Source organism: Rhinolophus sinicus, linkage group LG01 (assembly GCF_036562045.2).
Source record: "Rhinolophus sinicus isolate RSC01 linkage group LG01, ASM3656204v1, whole genome shotgun sequence".
NCBI lineage: Eukaryota > Metazoa > Chordata > Mammalia > Chiroptera > Rhinolophidae > Rhinolophus > Rhinolophus sinicus.
In genome coordinates this window covers 138,182,682-138,201,209 of record NC_133751.1, presented here as the reverse complement: position 1 = coordinate 138,201,209, position 18,528 = coordinate 138,182,682, and the positions used below count along the sequence as shown (strand labels likewise).

The 18,528-nt window shown below is 30.7% G+C and overlaps 1 protein-coding gene across 3 annotated transcripts in view; it reads left to right on the top strand.

The window, feature by feature from the left end:
* The window catches only part of ORC4 (origin recognition complex subunit 4), a 69,622-nt gene that overhangs the window by 38,640 nt on the left and 12,454 nt on the right, over positions 1–18,528 (top strand). For all 3 annotated transcript variants that reach the window (XM_074336008.1, XM_074335999.1, XM_019737417.2), the window contains exons 4-9: positions 191–281; positions 8,585–8,660; positions 9,102–9,187; positions 11,707–11,755; positions 13,574–13,725; positions 16,435–16,608. In XM_074336008.1, coding sequence (XP_074192109.1) covers positions 191–281; positions 8,585–8,660; positions 9,102–9,187; positions 11,707–11,755; positions 13,574–13,725; positions 16,435–16,608 — 628 coding nt within the window. The remainder of the gene's footprint in view (positions 1–190; positions 282–8,584; positions 8,661–9,101; positions 9,188–11,706; positions 11,756–13,573; positions 13,726–16,434; positions 16,609–18,528) is intronic.

Genomic DNA, 18,528 nt, shown 5'->3' with positions numbered 1-18,528 from the left:
CCAGAGAGTCAGTATTGGCCAACCATCTCTTTGTTCTGTGTGGGACTATTTAGAGCACTAAGTTAGGTGCCCAAAGAGAAAGTAAAAAGGAATGTGTGTTTTCTGTGCATATTCAAATTTAGCTTTTAAAAAGGAATACCTAGCAAATTATGCCAGCTTTTAAAATTTTGGCCTATTTATGTCATTTCAGAAACTTAACTGAGCTGCTAAAAAGAACTACTGTCTATGGAGAAAGTAACTCTGTTCTCATTATTGGACCCCGAGGGTCAGGAAAGAGCATGGTAAAGTTGTTGATTGCTTGTTTTTCTTTGCTTTGATAGGCATGTGATGATTCTTAAAGACAACAGTGAAATGTTTTTAATTATTTTGTTACTAATATTTTACTCTTTTTCTTTAAATCATAGAAGACATGCAAAGCCTTGTAAAGTTAGAGTGGTGTATTTGAGTTGAGCATATCTTTTTTACCTTATTTTCCCTCATAGTAACAAATTTTTAATTGATGTTTGTTCCATCATTGTCTTTTGTCCTTGAATTATTAATTAGTGATTGTCAGTGGGAAAAGCAAACTAGCATTTATTGAGCATGTACCTTGTATCTTTTATCTATGTTCTATGATTTATTCTTCATACTAACCCAGGAAGGTAGGTATTATCTGTGTTTATAGATTAAGTAACTATCCCATCATACATTCTTTTTTTTATTATTTTAGTATTTATTGTTTAAGCCTAACTCAAGCAATGTTTTCATATGTATGCTCACATCTTCTAGAATTCTCTTCTACTTTCTCTCATCATATTTGCTTAGTTACCTCAAAAAGATACTCTTGCTGTTTTCTTTTTTCACATTCTTTATTCAGTATATGAGACAGATTATGTCTGTTAGTTACATTGAAAGTATTGTTTAATTTTAAATAGTTGGGCAGTGTAAAACCCTGTTTTCTGTTATATTCCATATAATAAATTTAGATTTCTCACTAACATACATTTTTATTGTGTAGAAATAAAATTATGTATTATAATTATGCATTAAGTAAAATTATATAAAACAAAATTGCTTTTATTTTTTAAACAATGTGTGTTGATTCTACATTATATAAGATGAGGAAATTAGAACTTTAGGATTTTAGTGTTATTACCCATTTCCAGTATTGTTTGAAATATATGAATTGGGAATATAGATCTACATAATTTCTTTTTTAATTTTAAGAACTTTTCATATTACAATCATATTTACAGTAATTTTTTTTAGTTTTGACTCTTTAATTTGGTTCTGTCCTTATGCTTAATCCTTCCATACAACTACTGTTTCTTTATTTAGTTCTTTATTAAGATTTCCCTTTGTTTAACTTCACTGCTATTTTTTTACAAGAGAACTGTGTGACTAACATGCTTTTGACCTATTAGAATATTTTAAATTATTAGCAATAATTCTATTAATGATAGAAACTGAACAAAGAACTGCACAGTAAGGTCACAGAAAATTAAATGTGAATCGGTCTTAAACTTATATTTTAGTGTATGTGCTGCCGAAGCAAGCCCTTAAGCTTATAAATTTTACTCATAATTAAGTAAATTAAATAAGAACTATAGCAATTTTCTCTATTAAGTCGAGAAAAATTCCATAAGATTTATGAACCTATGGGAAAGCAGACATGGATGTTTCTGCTGGTAGTGTAATTGACACAACCAGAATTAGACAAAAATCTAACCACATAAAAAGATGCATATACCTTTTGACTCAGCAACAGCATTTCTAGGAATTTACACTTTTGAAATGATATACATAGAAATTACTCTTTGCAGCACTGTTTGTTAATAGTCAAAGATCAGAAACAACATAAATGCCCACCAATAGGGTACTGGTTAATAAATCATGGTACACAGCCATCCATATATTATGCAGCAGTAAAAAAGAATAAGGAAATGTATTTGTATATAGTCCATAAAAAAAGGAAGAGAAAAAATTTCATATTTCTATTGGTTTGTATATGGACCAAAAATTCCCTGAAATATTAAACAATAATATAATGAGTTATTTGTTGAGGAGGGTAGGATCTAGGCAAATGGAAACGGGTGGTAATCTTTTCACTATGTATCTTTTTATACTTTTTGATGCATGAACTATATGACCCTACAATCTATTTTAAAAACTAAAGAAAAGTTGGTTGAAGGCAAGAGGGAAAGAACCCAACAATTTGGTTAACAGAACATATCACTAAAGCCATCCAGATCACAGAAATATAAAAGAGAAAGAAAGTTTAGTAACATTAGTAAGTTTTTTAAAATAAAGAATATTTTAAATACATTAAAAATTATTTGGCACATAACTTAAAAAATGGCTGGGATTGAACTCTTGGGTCATAGTTTTTTTTCCATTTGGAATTATATAGATTTAGTTAGTTTGTGTTTTGTGGGCAAACTCCCAGGGCAGACTTATTTTTTGCCTTTATCAACTGCTGTACATACCAATCTGAATTGGATAGTCTAAATTATGGAGTCATAACAACTTCAAATCTCAGTGTCTTGACACTACAGACTTTGATTGTTTCTTTTGCTATGTGCCCGGTGTGGATCAGCAGGGAGGCACTGTCTTAGTGCCTTCAGGAGGCATGCTAAATTTATTATAGCAATGTAAAAATTTCAGACTATATCTACGTGTTGGTCATAAAAACTGATACTCTGCAAATCTTCTTAGGTTAATTTTTAGATCTTCAGTAAGGAAAATTTTCTTCCTTCCCCCCACTCCCATTTTCATTATTTTATTATCTCTGAAAAACACATCACCATATGAATGTTTGAAGAACATTTCTAGATAATATTTTAATTCTTCAAGAAGCTTCATAGCAATACTCTCATATCAGTACAAAAGAAAGTAACATCTAGGAAATCAGTGCGTTAGAGCTATTATTCCATTGTAAACTGTGCATCTTGAAACAAAATGGCATTACATAAGGGAAGTTGAATCTCAGTGATTTGTACATCAAAGTGTCAAGCCTAAAAGTACAACTTGAATAGCTAACTAAATTTATTTATTCTGAACTTCATCTTGGAAGTATGTCCCTAAAGGCATGGAGAAAGGTCAGAAAAAAAGAAATAGAGATAGTAAACTCTTATAAAAATGTTTGTGTAAATAGAAATTAAAAATATACTCCATTTCATTAGTAAATTGGCTAAAATAGAGATATATTTTTTTTACCAGAAAAATTAAGCAGATAGTACAGAGTTCACAGACTACCCTCTTCCCCACCCACACACAGAGGTTCCTCTATTATTAGCATCTATTAACACCTTAGTCTGGTACATTTGTTACAATTAATGAACCAACATTGATACGTTACTATTAACTAAAGTCCAAAGTTTACATTAAGGTTCACTCTTTGTGTTGTATAATTCTGTCAGTTTTAATGAATACATAATAATGTCATGAATCCACCATTAGAGTGTCATGCAAAATAGTTTCACCATTCTAAAAATCCCGTGCTTTACCTATTCATCCTCCCACCCACAGCAACCATTGATTTTTCTTTTACTATCTCCATAGTTGCCTTTTCCAGAGTGTCAAAAAGTTGGAATCATACACTATATAACTTTTTCACATTGGCTTCTTTCACTTGCAATATGCATTTAAGGTTCTTCCATGTCATTTCATGGCTTGACAGGTCATTTCTTCTAATTGCTGAATAATAGTCCATTGTATGAATGTACTACTGTTTATCCATTCGTCTAGTGAAGGACACGTTGGTTGGTTCTAATTTTTTGCAATTATGAATGAAGCTACTATAAACACTTGTGTGCAGGATTTTATGTGGACATATGTCTTCAACTTAATTGGGTAAATACGTAGGAGCACCAGTTGCTATATCATGGTAAGACTACATTTAGCGCTGTAAGAAGCTGTCTTCCAAAGTGGTTATACCATTTTGCTTTCTTACCAGCAGTGTCTGAGTTTCTATTGCTATGTATCTTTACCAGTATTTGGTATCGTCAGTTTTTTTTTTTAATTTTTTATTTTACTTTAATCTTTCTAGTAGATATGTAGTGGTATCTCATTGCTATTTTTATTTGCAATTCTTTAATTGTATAAGATATTGAGCATTTCATGTATGCTTATTTTTCATCTTTATGCCTATGGTGAGGTACTTTATGACTGTTATTAAATTGAACGGTTTCTTATTGATGTTTTAAGAATTCTTTGTATAGTTTGTATATATCAGATATGTGTTTTGCAAATATATTCTCCCAGTCTGTATTTGTCTTTTAATTCTATTAACAAAGTCCTTGGCACAGCAGAACAGCAGAAGTTTTTAATTTAAAAAAGTTCAACTTACCAGCTATTCCTTTCATTCATCGTGATTTCAGTGTTGCATCTAAAACTTCATCACCAAAACCCAGGTCCTCTATGTTTTCTCCTATGTTATTTTCTAGAAATTTTACAATAGTTTATGTTTTACATTTATGTCTATGATTCATTCATTTTAAATTAATTTTTGTGAAAGGTGTAAGGTCTCTGTGTCTAGATTTGTTATATTTGCATGTGAATATCCAATTTCAACACCATTTATTGAAAAGACTGTTTTCTTCATTGAATTACCTTGGTTTCTTTATCAAACATCAGTTGACTGTATTTGTATGTGGCTATTTCGGGGCTGTCTATTCTGTTCTCTTGATCTGTTTGTTCCTTCTCCAGCATCACGCTATCTTGATTACTGTAGCTTTATAGTAAGTCTTGAAGTTCAGTACTGTCAGTATTCCAAATTTTTGCTTCTTCAATACTGTTTTGGCTATTCTGGATACTTTCCCTTTCCATATTAAGTTTAAAATCAGTTTAACAATATCCACAAAATACTGGGAATTTTTGTGTTTAGTTGTGGGATTTTGTGTTGCATCTATAGATCACCTTGCGATGAATTGGTTTCCTAACTATATTGAATCTTCACATTCACGAACATGGAATATCTCTCCATTTATTTCTCCATTTATTTAGGTTTTTCATCAGAGTTTTACAGTTTTCCTCATATAGATCTTCTATTTTGTGAGATTTATATCTAAGTACTTAAATTTTTTGGTGCTAATTTGAATAGTATTATGTTTTCAATTTCACATTCCAAGTGTTTGTTGCTGATATATAGGGAAGCAAGATGACTTTTGTGTATTACCTTGTATCCAGCAACCTTGCTATAATTGATTATCCGTTCTAGGAATTTGTTGGATCTTTGGGATTTTCTACATAGGCAATCATGTCATCTACTAACAGTTTTATGTCTTCCTTTCCTATCTGTATCTATAGCTTTTATTTCCTTTTCTTGTCTCATTGGATTAGTTATTCACAGGTCATGTCTAAGCATTTATCATAAAATTAACTGATATTATACAAACATCTTAATATGAATTTAGGTCTTCACTAAAGAATCACTTTCTCTTATCTTGGAGTACTTCTTCTCTTTCATTTCTTCTTGTCCTTTCTTACTTAGGATTAAAGTATCCAATTATGAAGCTTTTGTTCTCATTTCTTCGTGCCATTTCTCTGTCTTTCTCCATTTTCATCTTTTTCTTCCTCTCCCTCAGCATTTTGCCATATCACCAGTGTGCTTTTCTTCACTGTCAGTTCTTTTGTTTGCTGCTTCTAATGTCGCATTTTAGTTTTCTAACAATCCTTCCTTCTTGTCTAGCTTCTTGTCATGAACCTTCTTAGCCTGTTGTTTTGTGTTTGTCTAAGTCTGGCTTAAATAGCTGAAATCATTTATTTTCTAAAATAATACATTTCAGTAGTAATGTTTTCATCATTACTGTTCCCCTTCTCTCATGGAACATCATCTTTTTTATGAATTGCTATGTCAACTTTTTCTGTTAGGTTTAAAGAACAAGACAGCCTTTACAGTATAGTATTTATCAGTTAATAAAATGGGGAGGTTATTCTTGGCATACCAACAGTTTATCCAGTTGTTGTTACTTCTTAAACCAGAGCCTTGGTCGGGTGCTTTGAAGTCATTTATCTACTTCCCTACTTGGTATTCCATTTCGATACAGTTTAATTTATTCCAGCTGCATTCCAATATTGAGAAGTCAAAAAGCTGAGGAGCATTGTTTAACTGTGCTACTTTTGTAATTGTTTTGTGTGGAATATCCTAAGATATAAAATAGGTGATTCTTAGATCAGAACTCTCATTAATATAATTATGTCAATTCTAATTTAAAAATAAGATTACAGTATATTTAAGATGCTGTCCTTGGCCCAACTATCTGAAATATAAAATTCAAAATCTGCAGTTAATTGATAAAGATAATAGTGTGGTTTGTTGTCTTTAAAACATTTTATTTTGAAAAAATAAATATGGTTCCAAATGACAGATTGAATCCTGGAAAATACTCTTCTATATAGAAATTACTGTAGACAAAGAAACTTGCTTGATGATTAAAGAATGTTTCTTGTAATTGATGTTTCTTCTACTTGCATATTGCTAAATCTTGTGTTTATTAAAGTACACGAGAATAGTAATAGTTGGTAAGCGTAAAAATCCCTGGATGCTGGCAGGTCTCAGTAAACTGTGCTAGTATGTTTGTAAAATTAATTTTCAACTACAGAGAATGTGGAAATGAAGTAGCCAAATTCATTATGCTGGCTGCTGTAACATTACTAATCAACTAATTTTTTTGTTTGTTTTTTGTTATGTGACATAGTTTAAAATATTTGAAAAGATGACATTGTATCCATGAAAAATACTGACAAATTATATGATTGGTTACCTAGATAATTACACAGTAAATTTTAGCAATATTCAGATTGGAACTAAAATTATTTGAAGACATACTTGCTAAAATACAGTTAAATGATCATTTCAGACCATACACACGCACACCATAAAAAAGCTGTGAGTTAATCCAGGCAAATCGTAATAACTTGGTGCTCAAATAAATTCATTGGAAAGAGTGCTGTAAACCTGTTATAACTCTCTTATGTATATGTAAAATGAAGGTACTATTATTAACCTCATTTCATTCTGCAAAGAATTTGAAATGGATTTTAACAATTCATCAAACATAAAATGATTTAAAACATGAAATCAGAGTCAGGGATATGTAATTATTATGTAAGTCAAATATCAAGAGGTGGGGGCAAGAACATAGCAGATTACTAAGAAAATGTGGCAAAGGCCGTATTTTGAGAGCCCGAGTTTTATCTTCCAGGGATGAACTCTTGTATTAGGGTTCGACTTGATCCAAAGGCAGAGAAGTACCACCTCGTTTGACAGTTCTCTATAAAGAATGTCACTTTTCAGCTGGGCATTTTATGCATGGTATGACAGTTGATATTTTGAGACTGCCTCCTTTAAAGAGGTCCTAGACTACCTGGGTTCTGAGGTACAATTTGTATGCTATCAAAACTGTACAAATAAACCAGGAATAGCCAGTATGTTGGATATCCTGTTGTGAAAACTAATAGTTTAAAATGAGGATATTTGCTTCCTATTGCACAAAGATGTTACAATGACATAGGTAGAGTACTGCAAATACAAATAGTATTTTGGTTTTCAAAATATGTTACCAGTTTTCCCAATGCCTTTGTTGAATAATTCTTTTATTCTCACTTAATTTTGATGTCATCTTTACTAACTTTTTCTTCTTTTTTTTAATATATACATCCTGTTTTCCTGGACCATTTATTTTGTAATAGTCCCCTTGTATTTTAATATTAGAAGGAATAGAGCTTCGTCATTATTCTGTCTTTTAAAAAGCTTTTTTTCTTTTCTTAATTCTATTCATTTACACATTTAAAATGTATGTAATATTACTATGAAGAGATATATATGATACTGCAATGAGTGATGAGATGTCACAAATCAAAAAATATAAAGAATGTAAGTATAGAAACCTGTTATATAAAAATTATTTTAAAAATTATAAAAATGTGAACCTTTATAATTGAACACTTTAAGGTGGTACAATACTTTCTAAGAATATTTTTAATAGTAATGATTATTTTAAGTATATTATTAGTAGTAATAATTTTTTCATTGCAAGCTCTTAAGTTTCTGTAATAAGGATTTTCTCTTTATACCTAAAAACTAACAGAGGGAACATCTCTTTTTCAAGTTAATCTAATGGAATTTCTTACTTTTTTGATTTTCATTTCATGTATTTCATAGAAATTGATATATTGGGGATAGATGTTTTGCAATCATTAGCATTTTTCTGATACATATTTTCAATAGCTTTTAACAGAGTTCAATGATACTTAGTAGAGTGAATGTTAGAGACTTATTATGAACTGACAGAGACATGAAGTTTCTAAGTGTCCATAGTTTTCAGAGAAATTTGAAAACTTGCAGGTTGTTTCTAAACATTCATTAGAAGTTTAGGTAGATGATTGAGAGAGAGTGGCATCAATCCTGGCTGTGGCATCTTAAGAGTGAGACACTAGATGTTCTAGTTTAACCTTTTCTTTGTAGAGCGTCTGCAATTTTATTTTTTAATTTAAAATGGCAACCTGTTTATATTGTTTTCCTATTATTCATAGTTTTAAAAATATGGGCTTATCATCCTTTACCTATTATTAAATATTTTATACATCTTTTAATATTATTTAGATAGTAAACCATGCTTTGAAAGAACTAATGGAAGTACAAGAAGTGAGTGAAAATGTATTACAAGTGCACCTAAATGGTAAGTCTACCATCATTTTGCCATTGGAAATGATACAAAACATTTGAGCTTTTTATATTATGAAACTAAGTTCACTTGTGTATTTTAAGTCTGGATTACTATTTTAAAAACTAGATCCATGTGTAACAGCTTTTACTTTAGCACATCATACACAATATTTTTAGAAAATAAAAAAATAAATAAAGGAGGCACTTAAGAACTTTTGGTTTTTGTCTATTCTTTTTTTTAAAATGACACTAACCCCAAAGGAGATTGTTCTTTGAATCTACCAGTCTTCATTGCTGAGTTTTAAAAAGGAAATAATATAAATTAACAGGCTTTGACTTTTTTCCTCTCAAGTTAAATTTAAAAAACATTAGAAAATTTTCTTGACTGGAAAATAATCTGTACTGTGTCAAATACGTATTTCATTTTAATACTTTTAAATGGACTTTATTTCAGGACTGCTGCAGATCAATGATAAAATTGCCCTAAAGGAAATCACAAGGCAGTTAAATCTGGAAAATGTAGTTGGAGATAAAGTTTTTGCAAGTATCATTTTCTTTCTTTCTTTTATTAAATAGGCTATTCAAAGTAAAGTCTGTATAGCATAACTTTATATTTTTGGAAAACTAGGGAGGGTTCAGAGATTCTAAACTGAAATATGCAAGGTTCTTGTCATAAAAATATATAATGTGCTAGGATGCATTTATTCATCAAATCTTTGGTTTAGATTTTTTTTGAAGCAGATTATACTAGGTATAAAATAACTTTAAAAGTCCAGGTTTATGTAGATAATTGTCTGAGCTTACTTTTTTATTTGTAGGGTAAATATTCTGATTCTCTATCCCTGGAGATAGGTTAATATGTTTTTTAAAATACTGTGCTCTAGGGGTCTGTTTCTAGTCCCCTGAGACTTGGGTAGCGTGAGAGTAGTGGAAGGTGTGCAGAGTTTGCAGCTACAAAGGGTGGGTTTTCGTCTTGACCTGCACCACTGATTACCTGGTGACCATGATGGATGAATACCTCAGATTCCTCATCTGTTAAGTGGGCATAATCTTATTATACTTACTTCATAGATTTATGCTCTAGACAAAAGGAAGCATCAAACATTTATGTTCTGAGAAAAAAATACTCACTGGTAATATACAATATAGATGTCAGTTATCTCTTACTATTAAAATGTTTTCAGAAACTTACCCATACCTCAGTATTGTAACTTGAAAGAAACTCATTAGAAATGTTTTGAAACTTTTAGAAACTTTTTACCTGTCACTTGATTTTTAAGCCTCAAGGGAAGAATGATTAGCTTAATTTTCAGCTGCCTTAATTTTCATGAAGAAGTGACTCACCCTCATACTGCTTGTGCAGTGAAGTGGGTTATATACCTTCCAAGTTCATTTTCTGGTCACTGCTGTCACTGTGATCTGTAAACTGTGTGCTCTCTACTGCAGTGACACCGCTATAGTTGTGTAATCCTCCTAGCATTTAGGAATTTTATTTTTCAATAATTATCTCTAAAAAGTTGAGCCAGCCATGAGTTATTTCACTGTCTGCAGGTCTTTGGAGTACACGTTAAAAATGCCCCTTCTGTAAATCTAGTGTTCTAACTTCTGTTAGAATTTAATGTTGTAGTTGCCTACATGGTATTATATAGGCTTAGTTTGGCTTTTGGTTTCCAATTGATGTAGATTAGTGTAATCTATCATCATTATTGTTACCATAATCGTCAGATATAGAGATTATTAGTTTAACTTCTTTTTTAATTTTTTTTAATTTACTGGGGTGACAATTGTTAGTAAAATTACATAGATTTCAGGTGTACAATTCTGTATTACATCATCTATAAATCCCATTGTGTGTTCACCACCCAGAGTCAGTTCTCCTTCCATCACCATATAGTTTAACTTCTACATTATATAGATTAGGCATCTGAGGCTCTCAGAGCATAAACAGCTTATCTGAAGTCACAAAATGACAAAGGCTGGACATTAAGAACCTAAGTCACTTAACACAGAGCCTTTCTGTTTTACAGCATATTGTATAAGTACATACTTAGAATATGTGCATAACTATTTATATAAGTATATATTTAATGTCAGGTACAACAGTCTTTTAAAAAAACACCCAAAAGATAAGCTGCCTTTGAATAACTTTGACCTGTGAATTCCCAGTAGATTGTTCCTGAGCCTTTGTTAATGGTATGGTAAATATCTCTAGCCCTACCTACCTTGGAAATAGTATTGACTTGCCAACATGCAATCATCACAAAATATGTGGAATCTCTTAAAAGTTTATGCTATCTTCTATCAGTTCTCTCTACTGGGAAACAAACAAATAGGTTTCTTTTCTTCTTTTCATCTCCTCAAATTTAAAGTTAGCTATTTCTTTAAATAAAAAAAAAATCTGAAGTAAAAATGAATGACTAATGAAAAAATATTTTAATGGGGCCTTTATCCACAAGCTGGAACATCTGGATAATGCATCTGCTATGCTACTCTGTTAATTTCCATCTAGAATATTTAAGTTGTGTCCAAAAATGTTTGGCTGTGTTCCAAATAAACATAGCCAAATTTGATATGATAGATACAAAACCCCTAACATGCTCTTGAATAGAGACACATTATTATAGTATCTAATATTTGAGGCATATTCTCCCTTTTACTTTTGCATTTCATTTAAATTCGTGGTCATTTTTTCAGTGGTATAAATTAATCTGAGACTTGCAAGAGCCTGATGTGTTTGAAGATACGAAGTGCAATGGATTTCTAGTTCTCTGACAATAATACAGCAGCTCTTAAGAGCTACATATAAAGTTAATATTTTGATATATTTTTATCCAGAAAATACAAAATTTTGAACGTGACATAATAATGTCATTTTTAGTGCTATGCTTTTATATTTAAATTTTAGATTGTAAGCATAGAGATACTCAGGTGAGAATCTGACCAGTAATTAATTTACTAGAAAAAAATAGATACAGTGTGTCTATATAATGTCTAAGAGTCAGCCAGCCCTTTTATTCTTTATTTCACTTCTAATCGTGGTATCTTTTTTTGTTATACAGGGAAGCTTTGCTGAAAACCTTTCATTTATTCTGGAAGCTTTAAAAAATGGTAAATAGTAATGGTAAATATTTAACAGTATCAAAGATATTTGTTTAGCTTTATTTTTCCCCTAATTATTAAAGTAATAAATACATGCTGTTACAAAAAAAAAAAAACTAATAAAGAAATATAAAAAAGAATAAAATCATGATCACTAATCCCACCACTGTAATAGTGATTATCACAACTAACTTTGGTTTCATATCTCTATTCACCTGCAGTATATCAATGCTATAAATAAATTTTTATAATAAAATCATTTTCCATATTGTATAATCTACATCTTTTCACTTCTGAACAGTATGTTGTGAACATATTTCTGTCAGTAAATAGAGTTGCATTATCATTTTTATGGTTCTCATATATTTTGTTTTATAAATACAAATTTGTAATAGTTTAAAATATGTTTTATTAATCACCAGTCACAGGCTTTTATTTCTGATTTTGTATGATTAGGAGGAAATGCTTAGATAATCATCCAGATATTTCCTCGGGTAAATTTCAATGAGTAGAGTTCTGGATTAAAAGGTACCACATTTAAAAGAATAAATATTACCGAATGACCCTAGAGGGTCCATTTTCTAAACATGTTTAAGAATGTCTTTTTCTTCACAATTTCAAAACATTTATTTTTATAATAGAAAAAATTGCATCTCTTAGTTTGATTTGCATAATTTTGGTAATGATGCTCATCGTTTCCTATTTTTATTGGCCATTGATATTTTCTGGCTTATGTATTTCCTTTTTTTTTTCTTTTGCCTTTTATTGATGTTTATCTTGTATTCTTTTATGGGAATTCTTGCACTTATCCTTCTTTTCTCTTAAATTTGCTTTGGATTTTATGCTGAACAGAAGTTTTAAATTTTTTACATAGTCAAAATTTTTTCTCTCCAGATTTTGAAGATATTCACTTATGTTTTCCTCTAATACATATACTTCTAATTTTTAATTTGTCTGGAATTTATTTTACTAAGGTATAAAGTGGAACTCTAACCTTGAATAAACCACTTTTCCTCATTGATATGTAATGTTACATTTTACCAATACTAAATATCTAAATATGTAAATCTATTTCTAGACTTTTGGGTAGTCCCTATAGTTTTTCTGCCATTTAGGTTGGTGTATATGTTTTATTAAATACTGTTGTAGTAAGTGTACCTTTGTCAGATTTTCTTTTCACTTGTTTATGCAAATATAAAATCTTAAGCCTTTAGGTAATAGTGATTTTTTTTTTTTTTGCTAAAGTAATAGTGATTTTTTTGCTAAGAAAAATGAATCCACAGAGTCATGTTGAACTTTTCCCGATTTTTGAAATACTAAATTTGAGATTAGAAGAAGTTAAAGTGGTTTTGGTTGAACTTCATAGTTAACCATTGTTTATAATTATTTCTATGGAAAGATATACTTCGTATTTCTACTAACTAAACAAGACTCTTCTGAAGCAAAAGTTTTGAGCATAAATTAGTGACTCTTTATATTCAATCCCAACGTGTTTTGCTCTGCGTAGGTGTTAAAAGATCCATATCAATTTTCTGATAATAAAAGAACTATGTTTACATAATTTAAAAAATAATAGTCTCTTAATTTTTCCTTAGTAAACTACTAGAGTCTTGTAATTAGACTGAAATACTTGAAGTTATCTTGTCCAGTGAATAATTTTGTTGTTGAATCAATTTACATGCATTGGTAAATGCCCTACCCAAAGTAAGGTTATCAATACATGTTTGTTGTATTAAGTTTTAAAAACTGAAATGTAATAAATGGTTTGGAAATTTAAGAAAGGTTGATATAATTAATTGTTAATATAAAATTCTTATTTTATCTTAGGTGACAGGACTAGTAGTTGCCCAGTGATCTTCATATTAGATGAATTTGATCTTTTTGCTCATCATAAAAACCAAACACTCCTCTATAATCTTTTTGACATTTCTCAGTCTGCACAGACTCCAATAGCTGTTATTGGTCTTACATGTAGATTGGTAAGTCTTTCTTTCTATTAAAAAATTAATTATATGTGTAATTATTTAGAAAATAAGCTTAATTACTGACATAGTCACTAACGGGGAGGTCACTGTATTAGGCATTTTTTCAAATGTGTTTCGCCAATGCCTGGTGCATTTATCCCACTTTTCAACTCAGGTTGAAGAAAATAAGAAAACAGTTATTACAAAGGCTTATAAACTAATACCTCCGTCCCTCCAGTGCAATCACTGAATAAAAAATGAAGTCAGATTATGCTAATCGATAATTTCTTCATTAGCAAGTAAAGAGAAAGTTACCATATTTTACTGTGTGTAGTGCGCACTTTTTTGCCTAAATTTGTGAGGGAAAACTAAGGATGCGCATTATATATGGGTGATACTAATTCTGTATCTATATAAATGTTTTTAATTCTTTTATTTATGTTTATGAGTTAACAGTGTAACTCTAGAAATAAAGAACAATATCAATATGCAGAGTAATACCCTGGAATACGATAATCAGTTTTGTTGCACTTACAACAAACTTGCAATGATGAAGAGTTCTTGGCCTTCTGTGATGTGTAAATATTGTACATTTGTTACCGGTACATAAAATTTCTTGTACCTCGTATCTGTTCTTGTATTTTGTAATTATTTGTTAATAAACTTGCTTGTACCATAGTATATTAAAAAATAAATACTAAAATTATAATACAAAAAAGTATCTAAATGTAAACAAATTAAAAATTTGATTTAAAAAATTAAAACAAAAGACTTTTTTCCCTGAAAGTTTGTGCCGAAAATGTGGGTGCGCATTATACATGGCAAAATACAGTAAATAATGTTACCACCATTTTATAAAAATCACTAATATTCATAGTTTCTACTTTACATTTAAGAGTCCGTATTTTGAAAATGCTTGGAATCAACTCAAAATGATACTATTTCAACTACATATGTACTTATCTCTGGAAATAAGGCCCATTTACTTATTCTTCTTTCCTACACCTTTCTCTTTTTTCAGAAAATTGAAACTCTTTACAAAGTCATTTTTTAGTAGTTCTATTACTACTGTTTTTCTATGGAGAGTGTTGCTCTCTCCTCCTTCCCCAGTGCTCCACAGCTATGATGTGTGCCTTCAGAATAAGCCTCCCTCATAGAACATCTGGCTGGTTTTTCACATGTCTATTCCTCCTTGAGTAGCTACCTTTCTTCTTTCCAGAAAAAAAAAATCTTCCTTCGGGTAGAAGTCACAGTGGCAAATGTTACTGACCCAGTGAAAGACCAAATAAAGGGTCAGGAGCTCCTTAGCAGTGTTATCAGTGGCTCTTTTTTAGCCTGTTACGTATCATTCTCCAACTACGCAGTTCTTCAAGCCTAGATGTGTCCGTGTTTATAGGGAAAAAGCAAAAGGACAGATGGAGTAGTGGCTTTGCCAGCAAACAGCCTCTTCCCTGTAGAATTCCCGTTTTTACTATTCTCTTTATCCCCACATTGCCAACTTTTGTCATTACTTACACCACTAAATATCATATACTTTCACCTCTTTCTTTCCATTTCCAAGTTTAGGGTCCTAATTATTGCTTGCATAGAGTGTACTCCCTTTCAGCCACTTACCTATATGAGTGATCTAGAATTGCTCCTTAATAGAAAATAAATGAATAACTTTCCTGTCTCTGAACATAACTTCCTCTCTCAATTCTCTTATACTGGCACTATATTTTTCTTTAAGCTATAAAAACATTTCCCATTTTTCATTCAACTTCCTCCCCTCTAGCCCTAAGCTATTAATCTTTCCTATCTTCCTTCCCAAACTAACCAATAACCCCATTTTGATCACTTGAATTCTTTCTTCTATCTAATTGGTTTCTTAACCTAACTATTATATGAAAATATCTGGGTAGATTTAAAAATCCACATTTCTGGGCCTCACCACAGCCTTTTTTTCTTTTCACTGTTTTATTATAGAAAATTGACATTAAACTTGATTTCTAACTTCTTAAGGGAAAATAGCACAAATACATGTAGTTTCTAAAATATTACCATCCAAAAGCCAAAAAATAGAATAACTTACCATTGTCATGCTGTGTTTCTGCCAGTTTCCTCTTCTTCAGTCTAGCATGGCTTCAGCTTAAATTTGTAGGTAGGTTAGTGAACTGAACTTTTCTCAATTACACATGCCACTTCTTGAGTCTGTTACATAAGACAATGAAGAAGATGTTTAAATTTTCATGAATATAAGTCTTAATACATTTTATTATCTTAATTTTTCATCTGAATTCTTTATAGAATGTACAAAATTCCTTATTAAAACTCTTAATGTTACTACAGCATAAAACTATTCCATGATAGTTACAGTTTTTTTAGCAATCATTGTAAATGTTTGAATGTTAAAGATGAGCTGAGAATATCATAGTAGGCAAAAAGTATGATATCACGAGGCCTACAAATGCTTAAAGGGGATTATTTAAAGTAGCATGTATAACAAAATTTTTTAGAGGCTTAGTTTATTTCCAAGCCATGCTCTCTTCTACTGCCATGTAACCATGAGGAAGATCAAGGAAATAATTTGAGTTTTTAAAGATTTGCATAAATTCTTTGTAATGCTTTATTGTGTATTACAGGATAAGCATTGTTGATTATAGGTGATAGTTCAAATACTTAAACCTCTAAGATTGTTGTTTTTTTTTAACACGTACCTTACAGGAATTTCTGTTTGTTTTTAAGGATATTTTGGAACTCTTAGAAAAAAGAGTGAAGTCACGATTTTCTCACCGGCAGATACACTTAATGAATTCATTTGGTTTTCCACAGTATCTTAAAATATTTAAAGAACAATTATCTCTACCTGCAGAATTTCCAGACAAGCTTTTCGCTGAGAAGTGGAATGAGAATGTTCAGGTAACTTTGAACAAAAGCAATAATGTTAATTTTTGTGCCTTGCTATACTATTTGAAAGTAATTAAAGCTTACAAATTTTTAAAATTTATAAATTAGCACAAAGCTTCTAATGTTACTCTGGCATGAAAACTGCATTAATACAAATTATGCACTTTTGTGTGTGTGTATTGTCTTTTAAAAGACAGTTGAAATGTTGTAGCTCATAAATTTTTTTCTCTCAAAAGATCTTTACAAGATTTTTGTTGTATTTATGTCTGGTTTATGTTTTAGGTTATTTTGTTAATGTATTTCAATCATAAAAAAAGTATTTTCTTTATTTTACAAGTTTAAAATATATTACTTTTAGTGATTCATACCTACCTATCCAATGTGATTTTTTTTTTTTTTCCTCTAGTGCTCATACAACTTTAGCTTTATCTCATTTGGTCTATTCAGAGGCAGTCCAGGCTGTGGCGCTTCTGGTTATATTAACTACATTAGCAAACCCCATGTCGGAATCTACAGTCACCTTCATATGTTGTTTTAAAGATTTACTAAACCTTGTGGACTCTATACATTTACCTACACTTAAGTTGAACAGCCTAACTTGTATGGGCCATTGTTATATCAACTCAACATACTAGCGGCAATTTATCTTATGCTAACAAGTTTCAGTTGGGAGGGAGAAGAAAAAGGGAGGGAACGAGAGAGAGATAGAGGGAGAGAGAAAACCTAACTGAAAAACAATGTTGCAAAATAAGTCCCCATAAATAGAATCTTACAAAAAGATGGATCCTGTGAAAATGGAAAATAATATTAAGTCCTTGGTTTTGAAAGATGGGAAAAACTGGTCTCTAATATTAAATAAATAATAATGAGTAAGAATGATTAGATGTATGGATAGAGTGACACAGCCTGTATTTACTGGCTCACGTTAAAGCAATACTGATTTTATTCTTACATGTCAATGCCAAATTAAAAGTAAGAATTTTGCATTAAAGTATCTTACTTTTAAATGATTCTTGTTTTTCCCCATCTTTGTTGAGGTATAATTGACAGATTAAAACTTGTATGTATTTATGGTGTCGTCTTGATGTTTTGGTGTACATATACATTGTGAAATACCACAATCAAGCTATTTAATATATCACCTCACATAGGGATCATGTCTTTTTTTTTAACGTGGTGAGAACGGTTAAGATCTGTCGACCAAACAAGTTTCAAGTGTACAATACAATGTTATTACCCATAGTCACAGTGCTGTACCTGGCAGCTCCGGAACCTACTCATCTTGCAGAATTGAAACTTTAGTCTTGTTTTGATAATAAAATACACTCTGCTTATGTAACCATTATTAATTCTGACACATTCCTTGTTTTAATTAAAAGTTCATTGAACAAAACGTAATCAGTGCATAAGAATACATGGTAAAAGTAGAAGTGTTCCTTATATACAAACTCATCTTTCCTTGTTTTACTTCAGAGTATTTAATTTGGTTTATAGGATTTCAGACCTTATAGACATATTAGTTTTTACATAAAGGGTTCAAATTTTATATATTATTAGTTGTTTTACCTTTTTTACTTTGTTCTGATTGATAATTTCATATTATTTTTCTTAATATCACTATACGGAATTGTATGTTAAATCTGCTGACTTTATCCTTAAAATTCATGATATAATTATCCTTAAAATGCCATGATATAATTAGGTGTGGGTCCTTACTTCCACCCCCTTCCCCAAATTAATCTTGCCTGGGACTCAGATATTTGTTAGCTAGGGCAAGTTTTCTCTGATACTGTATCTAATTACAAGATTCCATTTTTAGGAACACTTTATAGTTGGTGCTCCCACTTTGCCCCTTCCCGTACCTGGGACTAGAGGAGGTCAGAACTCTGGATCTTTGGCTTCTGAATCCACATTTCAGTGCCTCATATTTTC